The sequence below is a fragment of the Phacochoerus africanus genome, chromosome 16, assembly GCF_016906955.1.
Source record: "Phacochoerus africanus isolate WHEZ1 chromosome 16, ROS_Pafr_v1, whole genome shotgun sequence".
In the NCBI taxonomy this organism is placed as follows: Eukaryota; Metazoa; Chordata; class Mammalia; order Artiodactyla; family Suidae; genus Phacochoerus; species Phacochoerus africanus.
The window spans coordinates 14,250,547-14,269,338 of record NC_062559.1 but is presented as its reverse complement, the minus strand read 5'-3'; the positions used below and the strand labels follow the sequence as shown (position 1 = coordinate 14,269,338).

The 18,792-nt window shown below is 42.0% G+C and overlaps 1 protein-coding gene across 11 annotated transcripts in view; it reads left to right on the top strand.

The window, feature by feature from the left end:
* The window catches only part of CALD1 (caldesmon 1), a 208,695-nt gene that overhangs the window by 177,814 nt on the left and 12,089 nt on the right, over positions 1-18,792 (top strand). For 6 of the 11 annotated variants that reach the window (XM_047763197.1, XM_047763196.1, XM_047763195.1 and 3 more), the window contains 3 exons: positions 6,021-6,166; positions 11,034-11,292; positions 13,830-13,970. In XM_047763197.1, coding sequence (XP_047619153.1) covers positions 6,021-6,166; positions 11,034-11,292; positions 13,830-13,970 — 546 coding nt within the window. Of the gene's footprint in view, positions 1-794; positions 873-6,020; positions 6,167-11,033; positions 11,293-13,829; positions 13,971-18,792 lie in introns of all 11 variants that reach the window. The other 5 variants (XM_047763187.1, XM_047763190.1, XM_047763186.1 and 2 more) reach the window with 1 other exon arrangement.

Genomic DNA, 18,792 nt, shown 5'->3' with positions numbered 1-18,792 from the left:
ACCTGAAGAAGCATGGTCAGAAATGTCATCTTAAGAAGGCAAAAATAAACCCTTTGAACTTAACTGGTAATAAAGGAGGGAAAAGAACAAGTTTGGACCTTTTATGAAAAATGTCAAACCTCTGATTTGCCATCATGTAGACCTGAGCTTAATGCAGACTCGCAGAAAGCACCCCCTTAGAACGGACTGGTAATTAAGAGCACACGTTTTGCTTCTTTTACCATCTGGATGACACAGATAAATGTACACGGCATAAGGAAGGGTGGAAATAGGGGAGGGGGAAAGGGAGGAAATGTTCATAAACCAAGAAACATATTTTTCCCGTCTGCGAGGCTGCATTAAAAGCCCTGTACCTAACCGCTACCACCACTACCACCTCCTTTGCCAAAAAAAAAAAAAAGAAAGAAAGAAAAAGGAAAGAGAGATGCTTGTGTAGTCGCCTCTCCAGAAAGAACCCTCTGTCGCTAACTCTGCCTTGCACTGGAAGTGTCTTTCATTCCTGCTTTTTACAAGGCGCTCACAGCTACCATTGAGATGATCAGGACCAAGATGCGCCACACCACACACCAAGTTTGTAAACACGCGCGAGAAGCACCAGTCACGCTCCATTTCAGCCAGCACAGTGGCAGGCACATGAGAAAACATTGGGGTGGGAGGAAACTATCCCACGCTGCTGACTGGGGGACATAGGAGCACTGGGTCAGCCAAAGAGGGACTGAGCACCCTCTCACTCTTGTACGCTAGCAAGGGCTTCTTTTAAATGAGTTGACCTTACCATTCTTAAAAATAAAAAGGAAGAAGAAAGGGGGGCTAAAGTGCAAGCTAAAAGAGAAAAGCCCCAAGAAGACAAGCCTACCTTCAAAAAAGAAGAGGTAAATATCATTGAGAACCTTAGTCGTAAAGCAACAGAAAGCAGCATTCCATGACATTTCAGGTCCAATGATCTCAAAATTGTAACCTCTAATCCCGTGTTTTTCAAGCCATGAGTCGTGATAGGTTGAGTGGTGGCATTAACTTAGAGCATCTCAAAATGGGTTAAACACGGCAATCTGCATTTTTAAAAAATGAAATAGAATATTTAATATCAGAGGGCCTTGTGGCCAGTAAGTATTGCTTTGTGATATAAGTTGTCTTTTTTTACTGTGGGTTACAGTCAGAAAGCTTGAAAAACACTCCTCTGATCAGTCTTTGCTGCTTTCCACTCATCCAAGTGCTATTTTTTCCCCCTTGAGCCATCATACTTTCATTTCAATCATGAAATATTTCCAACTGGCTTTGATTAATGATTTAACTTTTCAAAGGAAAACACTCCCACACATCTCAGTAGAAAATTTGGTGAACTGAAGATGCTATTTGGTTTCCAAAAGAAAAGTTTGGCCCAATGTTCTGCATTGCATTTCTGAGGCACACACACAGGAGCTGGTGCCAGGGTGTTTGACTGTAGGTAAGTAATCCAGTCAGGGGACCAGAGGCTGTGCAGGAAGAATGTCATTATGCTCTGACATAATCAAAAGGCCACATCAGATAGCCTGCCTTTGACCCGATTTTAGCCATCAGCTTATGTTGAGCAGTCCTAAAAATCATGACAGTATGTAATACGTTCAGAGTATTTGAACATGGCAAAACTAAAGTATCAAAGGTAAGAAGACTTCATTACCGCCACCTATGATTGTAGCTTTGGGCTCTGGCTCAGATGGACTCTTGCTCCTTTTCTCCACCCATGGAGAATAGAGGAAGAAACAGAAAAATCCGTATTTAGAAAATAGATGAGATTAAATACGGGGCTGCTTATTTTCTTCAACTTTTTTTTTCCCTAAGAGCCACATGAAACGTAAAGAACGCCTAGTTCGGGTCATGTTTATTTTGTTTAAGGTGTGTGTCCCTCCCCGTTTCTAACAGAACTTGTGGTGCTTTGGGGACGTGAACAGCGCCCGTTTAAAAGCAGGAGCAAGTGTAAATGCTCCCAACCAGAACACTAGGCAGCTGAAGGAATCATTGAACATGTTGGGAAACACTGTTCTCATTTTGTTACAGAAGAAAAACCAACAAATTTATCTCAAAAAGACCCTAAATTACCTGAGAACTAAACTCAAACAGAAATATCTCACATGAGTTCATCTCTAAAGCTAGTGTTTTGTGGTGAATATATTTATGTACAGAAGAAAGAGGGCATGAAATCATAACTCAGCAATTAAGTTTATGTGGAGGAGAGGAAGCTGAATAACTTTTTTTTTTTTTTGTCTTCTTAGGGCCGCCCCCGAGACATATGGAGGTTCCCAGGCTAGGGGTCAAATCAGAGCTGTAGCTGCCGGCCTATACCACAGCCACAGCAACGTGGGATCCGAGCCGTGTCTGAAGCCTACACCACAGCTCATGGCAACACTGGATCCCTAACCTGTTGAGCAAGGCCAGGGATCAAACCTGCATCCTCACTGATACTAGCCAGTCTCATTACCTCTGAGCCACAACAGGAACTCCCTGAATAATTGTTTAGATTTCGACTTAATTTAATTCAATTTACTACAATGTGATTTGTTTTTAATGACCAAGGCCTTCTGTGTCAATGTTCGGTGCCCAAGAACTAGAAAGAGGCTCCAATCCCCACTGCTCCTCTTTTCAGATAAGACCCCTGTTCAACAATGGCCATGGTGTGATGACCTCTGACCTGCCGTTCCCACTTTGCCCTCTGGCACATTCCAGTATCCCAGCACTTGGCTTCTTTTTGACACAAAGCCAGATTAGCTCCTCCACCCAAAGTTAAAAAAAAAAAAGTTGTCATTCCTCTTTTACCATTGGTCCGTAACTTACTAGTTGAATGACTAGATTTTCCCACGCTCCAGCTGTTTATGCTGTTGCTTCATGTGGATAACCTGAAACCATATTTTACTTGATTTAACCCTTTGAAACACCCTCCTCCTCCCCCTCCCACCCCACCTTTTGTCCCCTCCCCCTCCTGAAAAAATGCCTTCCTCTCGAGCAGCTGTGCAGGATCGGTAAACACCAACCTCAAGTGAGCTGTCTCAGAGCAGACGTTTCCAGAAGTCACTCCCATACCTTACAAACAACCTTTCTCCCCTGTAGTCTTACTCTTTGTGGTGACAGGTCGTAGATGACCACCAACCGTGAAACTTCATTTCTGCTTTTTCTCTTCCCCAACTATCAAATGCCTCTTTTTAGTTCTTCACCCTAGAGCTTTTTTTTTTTTTTTTCTGACCTCTAACAGGAAAACAGTTTCCAACAGAGCTGTTGGTGTCACGTTGCAACTGATATTCATATCACATAGGCCAAAGCCTCTCAAACATTAGTGTGCATGCAGATCACACGCAGACTTGGACTCAGTGGGTCTGTGTCGAGCCTTAGCTCCCTGTGAAGTCCACGTTGTCCATGGATCATCCATATGATAGACGTTGGACCCGGGAAAGGAATTGAGGCTTCTAAATCTAGCAAAAGTGGGTTCAGTTTAGTCTCAAAAACTGTAACTTGCACCAGTGCTCCTCACTCTCCTGGAATCAAATAATGCAAAGCAGTGTACCGCAGAGCCCGGCATCTCAGTCCTTTTAGACTTGCTCGTGACCTTCTGAGTGTCTCTCTGGCACAAGGGCCTGTCATTGAATTCCCACCCCCTCACACACACATTCAGCTATGTGTTATCCCATGGAATATCCCGGGTATCCATCGTTTTATCCAGATGGTCACATTTGACTAGAGCCTTTCTTATGAGTGTGCCGATGTTACCTGCGTAGGAAGCACTTTAGCTCCTTCAGGTTACATATTAATCTTAATATCCTCATATTAATCCATCAGCACAGATTTTCTTCATGGTAACATTTTTCTAATGCTTTTCCCAGTGGGCTCAGAATATCCCATGAGCTGGGTTGAATCTGCTACAGAATCCAACCCACTGTACTCCTTAAAATAAAATTTGAAGGTGTTGTGGAATTAACTTTATTCATTTCCCAGAAAGAAAAAATAGTTTGCAGTCAGAATCAAGTTTTCATTATTTCTTTGGGAATTTTTCTAAGAACGTCTGCCAAAGAGACCATAAGCATACCATCCACTGTAACCTTTGCCAATAAAGGGGGGATTTTTCTTCTGTTAGACATGTATTGTTTTACAAATCTATTTTACACACATTTTCAGTCAGTAAATCAGATCATGCATTTGGGGAGACTGGAAATATCTCAGACTCCAAAATAGAAATGAGTTAAAGGGAATTTCTCTTTGTATAGTGCTTCCCAAACTGTGAGATTTGACTCAGAATGTCTTTCATGGGTTCCCTGAGATAGGACCCTCTCACCCTTAAATGTGTTCCCTAAATACTTCCTAACCAGGAAAGAAACTCCAGTCTGTGGTTTTGGGGTCTGTAAGCACCAATGGTGGATCAAAATGAGAAGAGACTTGCCTGCCCCGCCTACCCAGTGAATACTGATTTATTAGCGGGCAGTGACAGCCACCAAGGAGCTGCATTAATGCTGTAGGACAGACCAGGAGCTTCTCTTTTGCCTGGAGTCTCTCAGGACAGATCAGGAGCCAAGAGGGAAATGACAAGATGAAAGATTGGGAAGGGATCATCTAGTCCAGTTCTCTCTTCTTATGTACCTGCAGCCGGCATTCCAGAGACATTAGGCGACTTTGAAAGGAACACAGCAAGTGTGTTGACAGCTTTCAGATCTCCTGACTTGCAGACAAAACTCTCAGAGTGAATGGCAAAATAACAGCCAGCATGTCCAAGGGCTGTCCTTGATGTATGCCCCTTGGAAAAAGATTAAAGTCATAATTAGGGCAGGATGGTAGTGAATAGTCCATCTATAGTAATTTAAATAGCACTCAGGGAAGGCAACCAGGCAAAGAACTACCGAAGCCTCATCAGAGAAGAGCAAAAATCTGTACTCTGCTCAGTAAAACATGCGCTTAGGTGGGGGTGAAGGGAAGAGGGTGGTGGTTATGGGAAGTACAAAATAGCAGCAAAGAGATGTGTGGTCAGGTAGGAGGGACCATCCTGGCCAGCACCCCATCTTCTTAGGTTTCTTTAGCATGTTAGTGTCTTGTCGCTCTTTGTCTTGAAAAGAGCATTAATGAACCTCAGCCATTTTCACACTCACTTTTTAAGAATGGGTGAGATGATAAAGGTAAAGTAACTTGAGCTCCTTTACTCCCCCCAAAGCTATGTAAATTCAGTTTATTTTGAAATAATCTGTCTCACTGTGAGGAACTTGTAACACAAAACCCTCAAAAGAAAAAAAAAAAAAAAAAAACTTAAAGCTGCTCTCCCTGTATCACCTTCCTTTCTCCTACAATAATCACAAAACCACATCCAGAGACTAAATTATTACCTTCAATGGAAGTCAAGGTAAACCCTGGAATTTTTCCCATTCCATTCTATCTTTAATGGTTTAGATGACTACAAACGTAACCCCACAGGTCTCTGAGTCATCCCCCTAAAGGTAGGGTTATTATGTCTTCTGTTCTGGGGACCCAAGTTATTCATTTGGTGAAATACAAGGGTGGTCTTCCCCTGCCATCTGCCAAACTCAGCTTGACAGATCTGGTAACTCGGTAGGTTTCTTCTTTCCTCCTCAACACGTTTGTGTCCTCAAGTCCCCTTCGTCCAAGAAGAAATCTGTCCAAACAACCTGGCCATTCTCCCATCAAGGCCACACTAATAATTGCTCTTCCCAGTGGGAACTGAAAACAACCACTCTTAGGTGGAGTTCCCAGAATATAATCATTTCCAAACGGTAACACCTCCACTACTTTGGAAAATAAAACCTCAGTGAAATCAGGAATGATCTTGACCTCCTAAAATTGTGGTCAAGGTCTTTCCTCAGAGGCTGGACGCCCATAGCTCATGCTCTAAGAATTTCCTCTGATTTCAGCTCTACCACATTATTCTCCAGTGGTTTGTTTTACTTGTGAGTTTTCTGGCTTCCTAACAATGTTGGGTCTTATTTGGTGATACCAACCAAAACCCAATACGATTCTTATTGTTATGTTTCTTCCTGATCTATACCACTGACTAGATCAAAGATGAGAAGACTAAAAAGGACAAAGAACGCAAGGAAGAAGTTAAGGGCTTCTTGGATGGAAAGAAGGGACTTACAGACGTGAAGGCACAGAATGGAGAATTCATGACCCACAAGCTCAAACACACCGAGAATACGTTCAGGTAAGAAGTAGTGAAGAGTTAACAGTGACTCTGTTCACATGTGGAACAACAACCAAAAAAATCAGTCTCCCTACCCTGTGCCTCCAGACAGAAACGTGCTAACAGGCAACATACTTTTGTTGTGAGGTCGTTGGCCATTGTCTTAGAGATGCTCAGTCAGCAGGTCAGGCTATCAGTCACTAACAGGCGACCAGCAGGCATCGCTCAGACACGGTTTGATCTGCTTTTCCCATTATTTGGCAAGGCAGATCATGCTTGGCATCCATGGTTTTTTTGTTCACTGACCTAATATGTTCATGTAAGATCAGTTTATTAGAAAACATTATGACTGGAGTTAGTATCATTGATTTGGTCTCTGTATGGTCCAGCCAACTTCATAAGAGAGCCTTCTCAGTACCATTTTCAAGAATCTATTTGCTTAAGGTTGTAAGTAATTGTTGCCTAAAACCATGTTGGCTCAGTAGCCAAATACTTCAATCTGATTCATTTAGTTTAACCGTGTGTTTCCAAAGTACTTAGAGCCCTCGATGTTACTTTGTGTTGGGAATCTCTAAGAGGGAGGAAGAGGGCACACGACTACCACTCTAGTTTGGAAAACCTCCTGCATAGCTTCAGTTTCCCCTTTTCACCCCCTCCCCACTTTATCTTGACTATCTGGGCAGCTGATTTAAGGACAGAGAGACAAGTATATGCAGGTAAATCCTCACCTCTAGATACAATGAATACAGAGAGCCGCCCCTGACCCCCATCAGCTTTGCAGAAGGACTCAAGTTGCAGAAGCCTGCCATAGACACCTGGCTGCCTAATTCTCTGTGCCCCATTCCCTCCAACCACTGCTGCCAAATGCCAGTCTCTGTTATGTCACTGGTTCCTGTGCCAGATGTCCTAGAAAAGAGTCTTGGGTCCCTGTAACATGGATTCCCATGGGGTCTTCCTTGGTAGCAGCCTTGCCAGTAGACTTGGATTTTCACGACACTGCAAATAAGAAATTTTCAAGCAGGTATTGTACAGAAGTCAGACTATGCCTTACAACAAAGCATTTATAATACTTGGAAGTAAGGAGAACTACTAGAGATGGACATTTCCAGCTGCTCTAAGGTGCTAAGATCTTAGATAAATACAGCAGTACCCAAACAATTTTTCTACACAAAAATTTGAGCAGCAACCTAGTCACATTTATCCAAAAAAGAGCCTAAAGCACATGGAAGAAAAGATGTGCATACAAAGCCTAAATAAAGTGTGAAGGAATGAAAAGGGTAGAACCTATAGATGTTGCTTGGGGTTGGCGAGAAAGTAGATGTGAAAATTGTTTACTTAGGAATTCATAGAAAATCTAGAAATCATGTTGATTCAGGCTGGTAAGCGGAATGCAGAGCTTGCTGAAGCGCCAGTAGTTTAATGTTTTAAAGCCCTAGAACAGTGTCATGTTCATGAAAAGCGTTGAATAAATATTACCTAGTAATGTTATCATTTAATTATCTGATAGTTTAAAATATATGTGTAGGTACCAACACAATTTTGTTAAGAGAAGTAATGTTTTAAAAAATCCATCAGTAGAAAGAAGATTGGTTAACAATTAGCAAACTTGCCAACCAGCTTCAGTCAAAGCTCAAATTAATAATTAACACACCCACCATTTGGAAATCCAGAGAACTGGAATTCAAAGAGATAAGTCAGAAGGGATGGCAAACAGATTGATCACTGAGAAGCCATAAATGGGACTCTTGCTTTTAACTGTTTGTGTTTGGGCAGAAAAGAATGAAACAAGCTGCCACCATGTTATTAGTTTCTGTTTAGCTGCCAACATAATATTAGTTTTAGTTTCAGTTAGAAGTTGATGCCAATAGAAGCAGAGACACCTGGTTTTGCTCCACATAGTTATAAAGTAAGGAGCAGGGAAGGGAGTGGGAGGCTCTCTTTATTTATTTTATTTTATTTTTTTTAGGGCCACACCTGTGGCGGCACGTGGAGATTCCCAGGCTAGGGATCCAATCAGAGCTATAGCCACCAGCCTACACCATAGCCACAGCAACAACAGATCCGAGCCTCATCTGCTACCTATACCACAGCTCAGGGCAATGCCCGATCCTTAACCCACTGAGTGAGGCCAGGGGTGGAACCTGCAACCTCAGGGTTCCTAGTCGGATTCATTTCTACTGTGCCACGACGGGAACTCTGAACCTCTCTTTAGATTAGCTTAGAGCTCCCCAGTCTAACTGAAAACCAGCTGTTCATAGTAAAAAGTCTGATGTTCATCTTGCACCTAGCAAAGCCAAGGAGAGAGAGAGAACCTTCTGGAAGAAATTTCCATATTGGTGGCACCCTAATGCTGAGTGCATGCCAGCACATCTGAGCAAAGGCGACGTGGATGGAACTCCTCTTCCAGTTTTGAGCATAGCTCCTTTGGTCCGATTTAATTACTGCTCCCTTTAGTAGGCCTACTTTCTTACTGGCAAATTGTTTCCCCTAAAGCATAATAGGAAAATTTCAATTCAAGAAGCAAGCCTAGACAGACAGCAGATAATACCAAGGTTTTGTAGAAAGAACAAAACGATTTGTTTTGCTTTCTGTTTCCTTTTTTTTTTTTTTTTTGTCTTTTTGCTATTTCTTTGGGCCGCTCCCGTGGCATATGGAGGTTCCCAGGCTAGGGGTCCAATCGGAGCTGTAGCCACCGGCCTACGCCAGAGCCACAGAAATGCGGGATCCAAGCCGCGTCTGCAACCTACACCACAGCTCACGGCAACGCCGGATCGTTAACCCACTGAGCAAGGGCAGGGACCGAACCCGCAACCTCATGGTTCCTAGTCGGATTCGTTAACCACTGCACCACGATGGGAACTCCTCTGTTTACTTTTTTATTGTGGGAATCAGGGTTTTTATTCTGATTACAGAGGGGAAATGTACTCATTAAAACATTCAGAAAATAAATATTATATTAAAAGTATAAAAAGAAATACCCATCACCCAAAGATAACTACCAGTAACATTTTTTCCAGGCATTCTCTGTGTGTATGCATTCAAAATAGACACACACATGTACATATAGTATGTATATGTGTTAGTATAATTATATATGTATAATTCTGCAGCATGCATAAATTCCTGGGACAGGGATTGAACGTGTGCCACAGCAGTGACTCTAGCCACAGCAGTGGCAAAACCAGATCCTTAACCACTAGGCTGCCAGGGAACTCCTATAGTTATAAATCTCTGTTTTATTTGTTTATTTATTATTTTGTCTTTTTAGGGCCACACCCGTGGCATATGGAGGTTCCCAGGCTAGGGGTCTAATCAGAGCTGTTGCTGCCAGCCTACGCCAGAGCCACAGCAATGCCAGATCTGTGCCGTGTCTGTGACCTACACCACAGCTCACGACAATGCCAGTCCTTAACCCACTGAGCGAGGCCAGGGATCGAACCCGTAACCTTCTGGTTCCTAGTCGGATTCGTTTCTGCTGCGCCACAACGGGAACTCCCTATACCTCTCTGTTTTGAAATGATTCTTGCATTGTGTGTAACAATGTATCTTAGCTAGCCTCTGTACCAATGAATGTAAGCCTGCAGTTAATGTTAGAGTGTTCAGCTGGGTGGATGGATCATGATTTATTTAATCAGTCCCTAATGATGGGTCTTTGAATATCCAAAATGAAGACCGAGCAACACCTAGTGGAATCCAGAGAAGTTTCTATAGATATAAGTTTGCCAGTCCAACCAAATACTAACATAGTGAACACAAAGAAAGAACAAACTCATCTCTGAAGATGGAAAGACCTTAAAATAACTGAGAGGGGAGATTTCCTCTGTGGAGGTATAGGCCTATGAACCTTTAAGACCCTGAAACAGGTTGCCAAGTTTTCAGGGACCTTCTAACCTCGATTGAGTTAAATATAAAAGAGTTCATCTTTAGCCATCAAGAACCTAGAACATATATTTTAATTGTTTAACCTCAGCGCCTAGTAAGAAATAAATTTTACATCATAACCCAGTACACAGCTACGTATATATTTATAAATGAAAAAAGCACATCAAGAAATACGCATTTCCCTTGTTCTGTGCAATGCCCTCTGATGTTTTCTAGGGTTTTTTTTATGCTAATTACAGGTCACTAAATTGATTTTCCAACCTGAAAGTCATTGTCCTAAAGGACATAGTTTATTCAGAACTACCTCATTATTTAAAAAGCATGAGATGTACACATGAGATTGGTATTGGTAATTGTGTGATCTTGAATTCATTTTTCCGTTTTATTCTTCCTCTTGCTCCATAGCTAGAAACACTGTGCCACTCTCTCCATGAAATAAATGATACCAGACTGTGGTAATTCATCTGTTACAAAAGTGTCAGAAATGGGCTACCTGTGTTCACATTCAGCTAAAAATGCCCTCACTACTTATTAACAAGTATTTGAGTGTGATTTCTCCTTTTTTTGTGGCTGAATATATTCCATTATCTGTATTTATTCCGCATTTTCTTTATACATTCAACCATCAGTGGACACTTGGGTTGTTTCCGTATCTTGGCTGTTGTAAATAATGCTGCAGGACCTTGGGCTGCATATATCTTTTTGAATTAGTGTTTTTCTTTGGATAAATACCCAGAAGTGGAATTGCTGGGGCATAGGGCAGTTCTACTGCTAATCTTTGGAGGAACTCCCCTACTGTTCTCCAAGTGGCTCTACCTATTTACAATCCCACCTTCAGTGCCTCTTTGCCCCCGTCGTACATCGGAGGATAGCCGGGGTAAGTGGCAGAGGAGGGACTTGGATTCAGACCTAACCTGGAGATTCCCAGGGGCCCCCAGCCTACACCTTGGGCTGCTGGGAGGATCCACTGTGCAGTAAGGCAGACATGTGTCCACCTCCTTTGCAGCCGCCCTGGAGGGAGGGCCAGTGAGGCCAAGGAGACTGAAGGCGCTTCCCAAGTGGAAGCGGGCAAGCGGCTGGAGGAGCTTCGCCGCCGCCGCGGGGAGACAGAGAGTGAGGAGTTCGAGAAGCTCAAGCAGAAGCAGCAGGAGGCGGCCTTGGAACTGGAGGAGCTGAAGAAGAAGAGGGAGGAGCGAAGGAAGGTCCTGGAGGAGGAGGAGCAGAGGAGGAAGCAGGAGGAAGCAGAGCGAAAAGTCAGAGAGGAGGTAAGGAGGGCACCGCGCCCAGCGCACCCAGCACTCAGCACGCCCGAGCCGCTGTGTGTGGAGCTCTGTTCACCCTTCCAGCCCTGGAAATAGTTTCTTCCCCGGTGAACTGCTGCTGTCAGAGTCCAAACACATTTGAAGATTAATCCGCTTGCTCTGTGCCAGGCGTGGTTCTAAACCCTTTATACGCATTAGTTTATCCAGTTCCCCTAAGAACTCTCTGACGTGGGTAGTCTTATCATCCCCATTTTACAGATGAGGAAACTGAGCCACAGAGAGGGTTTTGTAATTTTTTCCCCAGGTCCCACTTGTCTTAATCCATGACCCTGTACTGTCCCTCAATAAGACAACAGTTAGAGAGCAGCGGAGGATGAAAAGGTCTGCAGATCACAAGAACCAAAAGTCACGTGATAGCTGTTTTTTTAGTATTTGAAGGGTTTTTATGGAGAAGAGTCTTTTCAATTGCTTTTGGGGTATTTTAAATGGAAAAGTAAGGAACTAGATTTTCACAGGCAGGGATAGTATCTGCTTTGTTCATTACTGTATACCCAGGACCCAGTTCGTGCCAGGCATGTAGCAGGAGCCCAGTAATTATGAACAGATGAATTTGTTCCGTCTTCTTAAACAAAACTAAAAACAACAGATAAAGTTTCAAAAGGCAAATTTTGAAAAGTAGAAAAGTACTTAAGCAACTACTGTAAGACTTGTAGTTTACAAGGTGTGTTTCTCCTTTAATCCTGAAGTAGTAGTATTCTCATTTTATGGACAAAACTATAGGAGTCAAATAGTTTGAGTGACTTGTGTGAAATACTTGACTAGTAAGTGGTAGAACCAGTATTGAGACCCAGCTTCTCCCACTCAGCCTAGACTTTTTCCCATTTATCTTCAGAAGTAGTGACTGCCCATCATTAAAAATATGCAAAAAGACTTTAGATGACTTTCTGATGTGGATCCTACACAAACATTCCCTGAACTTGTGGAAAGTTTGCATGGATTATTCCAAGTGCTCTTCCAACTCTAGCTTTCAATGAGCCAGTGACCTTTGGTTGGGAAGTAATTGGGATGACAGAGCTTTAGAATCAAATACACCTGGCCTTATATTCCTAACTCTGACATTGGCAAGCTGGGACCTTGGGAGAATTGCTGGATTGCTCTGAGACTTCTTTTCTTTATCTGTGAAATATCTCCTTTCAAGTTGTGGTGACGATGAAATCATTGTATTCATGGTGCCTGGTACCTAAGAGTCACTCAGGAAGTTATAGTTATTACTGTTACTTAAAGAGAAACAAAGTATCAGTGAAGGCAGAAGAGAAACAGGAACTCTTGAACTGAACTGGACCTAGGAGATGACTTGGTCTAACCTCCTACTAAGCACAAAGTCTTAGTTGGGGCTGCTGTAAGAAATTTTCGTAGGCTGATAAGCAACAGAAATTCATTTCTCACACTTTTGAGGTTAGGACGTCCAGGATCAAAGTGCCAGCAAATTCTGTGTCCGGTGAGACCTCACTTCCCAGTTCACAAATGGTAGTCTTCTTGCTGTGACCTCATAGGGCCAAAGTGGTGAGAGAGCTCTTTTTGAAAGGCACTTCGTCCCTTTCATGAAGATTCCACTCTCATGATCTAATCACCTCTCCAACTGCACCCCCCCCCCATACCATCTCTTTAGGGGTTAAGATTTCAACATATGTGTTTGGGGAGGGCCACAAACGTTCAGTCCATAACACACAGGATCTTTCTTCAACATCCCCTGACAGATGAATATCCTGTCTCTGCTTGAGAACATCCAGTTTGAAAACTACAAATGACTCCATTAATCTCTCAGAAAATTGTTCATAGAAAATGTGGAGCTTGATGAGAAAACAGGAGAAAGTATTCTTGGCCAGGAATGAAGGCACAGAGGGGTTCACAGACAAACTGTAAACATCCAATTTCACCACTAGGATGCAGCATCTACACCATTTCAGATTTGTTAAACCACCTAAAACAGAGGTGGGGGACGCCATGAAATCATATCCTGTACAAGGTGGTAAATATAGTAGCACACGTTTGTATAACTTTGCGTGTAAATCATCACATTTGTCTTCACAACTCTTCTAGGAAGTAGGTAGAAGAGACCCTTATTTTGCATACACAGAGGGGAAGGTCATTGTTAGAGAGCTTGGCGGGACGATGATAACAGTGATGATCTTAACACTGAGCACCAGTTCGCACTTCACACGGGCTTTCTCATTTAGTCCTTGCTAAAGCCCTGGGCAGTGGATCCTGTTATTATCCCATTTGACAGATGAAGAAACCAAGGCACAGAGCAGATAAGTAGCGTGGCCAAGGTCACACAGTTGGGAAGGGGCAGCGTCAGAGTGTGGAGGCAGTTGAACTCCCAAGCTTGGTGCCACCCTTGAGGCACCCTTGAGGAAGGGATGGCTTCTTTTCTAGAACCTGGGTATTTTTCCTCTGAGACTATGCTCTGCCCCCTCAGCACTCTTTTCTTTTGGCGTGAAGCTGATGGACGCCCTTGTTATTTGTTCTTTCTCTCTTAGGAAGAGAAGAGGAGGCTAAAGGAAGAGATTGAAAGGCGAAGGGCAGAAGCTGCTGAGAAACGCCAGAAGATGCCAGAAGATGGTTTGTCAGACGACAAGAAGCCCTTCAAATGTTTCACTCCCAAAGGGTCATCTCTCAAGGTATTTTTTTCCCCAGAAAACTTTCTTATAAGATGCCATTATAATATAACAGAAACTCGATTTTAGCCCCTGAGTTAGCTACTGATTATTCAAAGCCTTTGCTTCTTTTATCTTTTTGCTCCATCTTTCAGCAATTTCATAGCTTCTTTTTGTTATCAGGATATGGAAAGGAGAGAAATAAAGTGGAGAATTTGTGTCTGTTTATTAGATCTTTGGTATACATTAAAATGACCTTTGGCAGTTATCTCTGGATCTCACTGAGCCACCCTCTCTGCATACCATATTGCTTTGAGCAGTTACAAATGGAAAAATTTAACCTGTATAATGTAGGCAAATATATTTTAAAAGCTTAAGCTGCCTTTCATGCTAATATTCATTTTTAAATTTGTCTTTATTAAGAGCCGGGTAGCTAGAAATGACACAGGTCAAATTTTAAAGCTGTAATCATGGGAGGAGACAAAATTTTACTTGCCAGGATGAGTAAACGGTCTGTGTGTGTTGCCTTCATAGAGCAGAGCTCCTAATGATAAGATGGAGGTGTTGCCGAGAGAGAAAAGAGAAGGAGCAGGAAGGAGCTGAGTCAGGGAGATGATGGGATGGTTGAGAGAGAGTGCTAAGAGTGCAGACTCAAGAAAGTGCCATTATTGAGAGCAAATCTGCTTTTTGCTTAAATGGTTAACATGTTTTGAGTACCTGGCACAGTGAAGATACTCAACAACTATTTATTTAATGAGTACACAAACGAATGAATTCTCAGAGACTGGAACTTTTAGCAGTTGTTTTTCTCATCCTCGATTTCCATCAGCCTAGCTGGTTCACAGCACATTGACAATGGGCAAAGCCAGTATAGCGTCAGAGCCAGGCTCCAGCTGGTTAACGTGTGCATGTGTGTATCCATCAATATGTGCAAGGTCTAATGTGCTAAAATGACCAAAAGCCGGTTACTTACCTTTTACAGTTATTACCTGTTTCGCCTGAAAAACAGTATTTTTATCTCCAGATAGCTTTATGATGGTCTGAGTCCTAGCCCACCACAGTGCTGACGTTTCCCGAGTAAATTCCATCATTTGACCCCTTGTCTCAAGGGCTGTTCCACTGGGAATCCAAAGCAAGCCACAGCGGGAGATTTTTATTTAATATTTGATGTTTATAACTAATCTGATGTGTGCTATGTACTATTAAGGAGAGAGCACAAAGCAAGGTCACTGCCCCTAGGGCATTAACATAGCTGACCGCCTCAGGGGAATTCAAGAATCCTGCAGGTAACCAAATGTAGACTACCAGCTCAGTGAAGTCTTGAGCTGGAGAAGAAGGAATAAAAAGAGGCTTTGTGGTTTGAATTTCATAAAATTTCCCCATGTCACAAAATTTTCTTTTGATTTTTTTCCAACCATTTAACAATGTAAAATGTTCTTAGCTCTTGAGTGGATAGAAAACATGAGCCAATGGGCCGTAGTTTGCATACTCCTGCTGTAGGCGAAAGAGCAGAAAGGCAAACTCCTCTCAGTTCAGACCCTCTCTCTGCAGACCCTGGGTCTCCCTCTGGCCCAGTACAGATCCTTTTGTTCCTGGGTCATCAATAATCAAAGAAAACCATGGTCTCCCCCTCAACCTTCCTTCAAATGCCACCCTAAGCCAACCTTTTCTTGAACTGTTTTGGGAACATGAGGAAAGGAATAATCATCTAGAAATTAGACTTCTAATTTCTAATTTTTATATATATACATATATATATATTTTGGAGGAAACTGCAACCCATTCTCCCTCTCCAAACGTCTCTACTAAGTTTTCCCAATTAACTTCTGTCTTGTTTCCATCAACCAGACTCATGAGTTCCCAGGAAGCCATTTATCTACTCTCTCTGGTAGAGGGGCCCATATGTGTAATCAAAGCAGTTGATATATGAAAAAGAAACAAAACATTTTTTTGTCTTTTTTTGTTGTTGTTGTTGTTGTTGTTACTATGAAACAAAACATTTTTAATTTCTATGTAACAGAGCCATGCTTTCAACAACAGGCAGTCTAGTGCTTTTCTCCATAGAATGTGCCTTGAAGAACTTGCTGTGGCTCTTGTTTTAGAGCTTAATTTCAGGTCCTTCTATTGAATTCTTGCAACTATTGATACTCTTGGCTCTGTGGCCTTTATAAATGGTCACAAGCCAGCATTGTTGAATGCCAGTGGGAGGAAAACATTTGATATTTGACCTCAAGATAGTTTCAACTAGTGTATTTTGTTAATTTCTCATGACTTCTGTTCCTTGTCTGAGAAGCTTAGAACATGATTTCTCATAGTAAAATTATGCTAGCAGCGAATGATTTTTCTTACATAAGTCATACAAAGAAAAAGTTTTAAGTAAAGTAAATTTAGAATTTTGTTTTCATCATTACTGCTTTCACATCTTGATGTAGAGGGAGTGTGGCATGAAGAAATTGCTAGTTTGCTAAAATTGTGTGGATTTTCCCCCTTGAATTTTATTGACAACACTGCCACCTCTTGGTCTTCACGAGAACCAATGTCCCTCTTTAAACTTGCCCTGAACATTTTGTTTACAAATTGTTGCATTATCCCGAGTCTCTGAGTATAGGAATTTTCTATCAGTAATAGTTGGTAAGTCCTGACAAAATGTGACAGTGAAGTCAGGCTGTATTGGATATGGTAGATAGAAAAGGAGGAATTAGAATCTGAGAGCTTCTGTAAATTGAATCAATGTGATGGCCAAGGTTAGCAAGATGATCCCTGGGTCAGAGCAGTGCTGGAGGTGCTACAGAGAGCAAGTCTCTTCTCTGCCTTCACTATCCTTCCCCCCCGCCCCATCACTCTGCATGCTTCTTGGTTCCCCAACCCTTTGTGCATATGTTTACTTTTCCAGAAATGTCCTCACCCCCCAACTCAAGCATTCCCACCCTCGCTCTCAGAAACACATTTATCAAGCTATATAAACTATAAACCTCAAATCTTAGCTCAAATACTAATACATTTGAAAAGCCTTCTCCCACTGAATTTTATCTTTAATATGGCACTTACCATTGAAATTTTAAAATTTCATTTATATGTTCTACTAGTCTTCCCTGACTCTATTAGTATATTATCTTATACATTGTATATTATCTTATACATTGCGGGGTGTTCAACTTTATAATTTATTGGTTGGTTGGTTGACAGGCTGGCAGGGTTAAAAGTAGGATGGATAGATGGACAAATAATATTAAAAGTGCCAGTGCATTGTGTGGTTCCAGGTTATTTTACCTCTCAATTGGGAACTTTTCTCCAGGAATGCACTTCTCAGTTCATGTTAAGGCCAGAAATATAAGAGCTAAGACGCTTTGCATCTCATAAACTCAGGGATACCAATAGTAATTTTTTTGCATAAAGTTTTATTTTCAATGAATTTATCTTAGTAGGAAATCACTAGAAAGGATGAAGTGCCCTCACTTACATCCATAAAAGAAATTATCATTCAACTGATATTAGGAGTAAAGCATATTTCCCCAAAATCTTCAGGGTATTTATTAGTAATCCATGAGTCCCAGGGCAGCCCAGTCCAGAAAAAGTCATTGATGCCTTGAAGATTGTAGGGGACAGTCCACCCGACCAGCCTGGAATAACTGTTGTCTAGTAGATTCCTTGGCTGCCCTGAACAGGGCAGAAAACGGATCCCTTCAGCACCAGTGTGCTTTGCACATGCAATCCTATGCAAAGAAGGTTTTACTATTTGCTGATACTGATAGGTGATGCTTGGCAGAGGACATTTCTAGCCTGGGGTTGGGTACCATTAAGCGTCAACACTATTTCCTGACTTATAAAGAACTTCTGGATTTGAGTGATGGAGTTTCAGTAAAATATAATGTTTGATTTAGTAGCTGTAGCAAAAAGGAATTTCTCGCTTAAAAAAAAAGAATTTATTAAAGATGATTGAACTGCCCACCAGTGTATATCCATAGCAGTTTCTCTGGGCTTATTTCCCACTTGGACAAATAGGGCCTCCATGAGAGGCATCTCCCTTTCCTGATGAGCTGTACCCCAGTTTCTCTTATCCTTATCCCCATCTTGGCAAGTCAAGTTCAGAAACAGGCTTGACAGCTATCAAAGTAGAAAATCAGGCTAAACAGTAAGTGAATAGCTCACAGTTCCTCGTTATCTTTCTTTTATATACAAATATCAAATCATGATGTTGTGTACCTAAAACTAATGTAATACTAATGACATTAGTGTAACTAGTTTATATCTCAATAAAATGAAAAAAATTTAAAGTACCTCAGAAAACAAATAATTGTTAAATCTTGAAATGTAAATCTTTTGCCACTGATTTTTATTATTTGAGGCATTTTTATTCCATTTTGACTAGTCTTTAATTTACCTCCCGAACTTCATATTTCTCTATCTTCTGCCAGTCTTTCCTTCATCTCCCAAACTGCATTATCAAATACCTTCTTGTTTAGGGAGTTCTCTTTGTGGCTCAGCAGTAACTTTTCCAGCTAGTATCTGTGAGGATGCAGGTTCAATCCCTGGCCTCGCTCAGTGGGTTAAGGATCCGACACGTTGCCGTGAGCTGTGGTGTAGGTCATAGACGTGGCTCAGATCCTGCGTTGCTGTGGCTGTGGTGTCGGCCGGCCGCTGTAGCTCCGATTTGACCCCTAGCCTGGGAACTTCCATATGCTGCAGGTGCAGCCCTAAAAGGCAAAACAAAAACAAATACCTTCTAGGTAGTTTTCCACTCTGTGCCCAGCACCCTCATACTCCTTGATGCTCTTTCGTGATTTTATTCACGTTCAAGGGAGATAGTACTATGGGCTGAGAAGCACTGCTTATAAACTGAAAATAT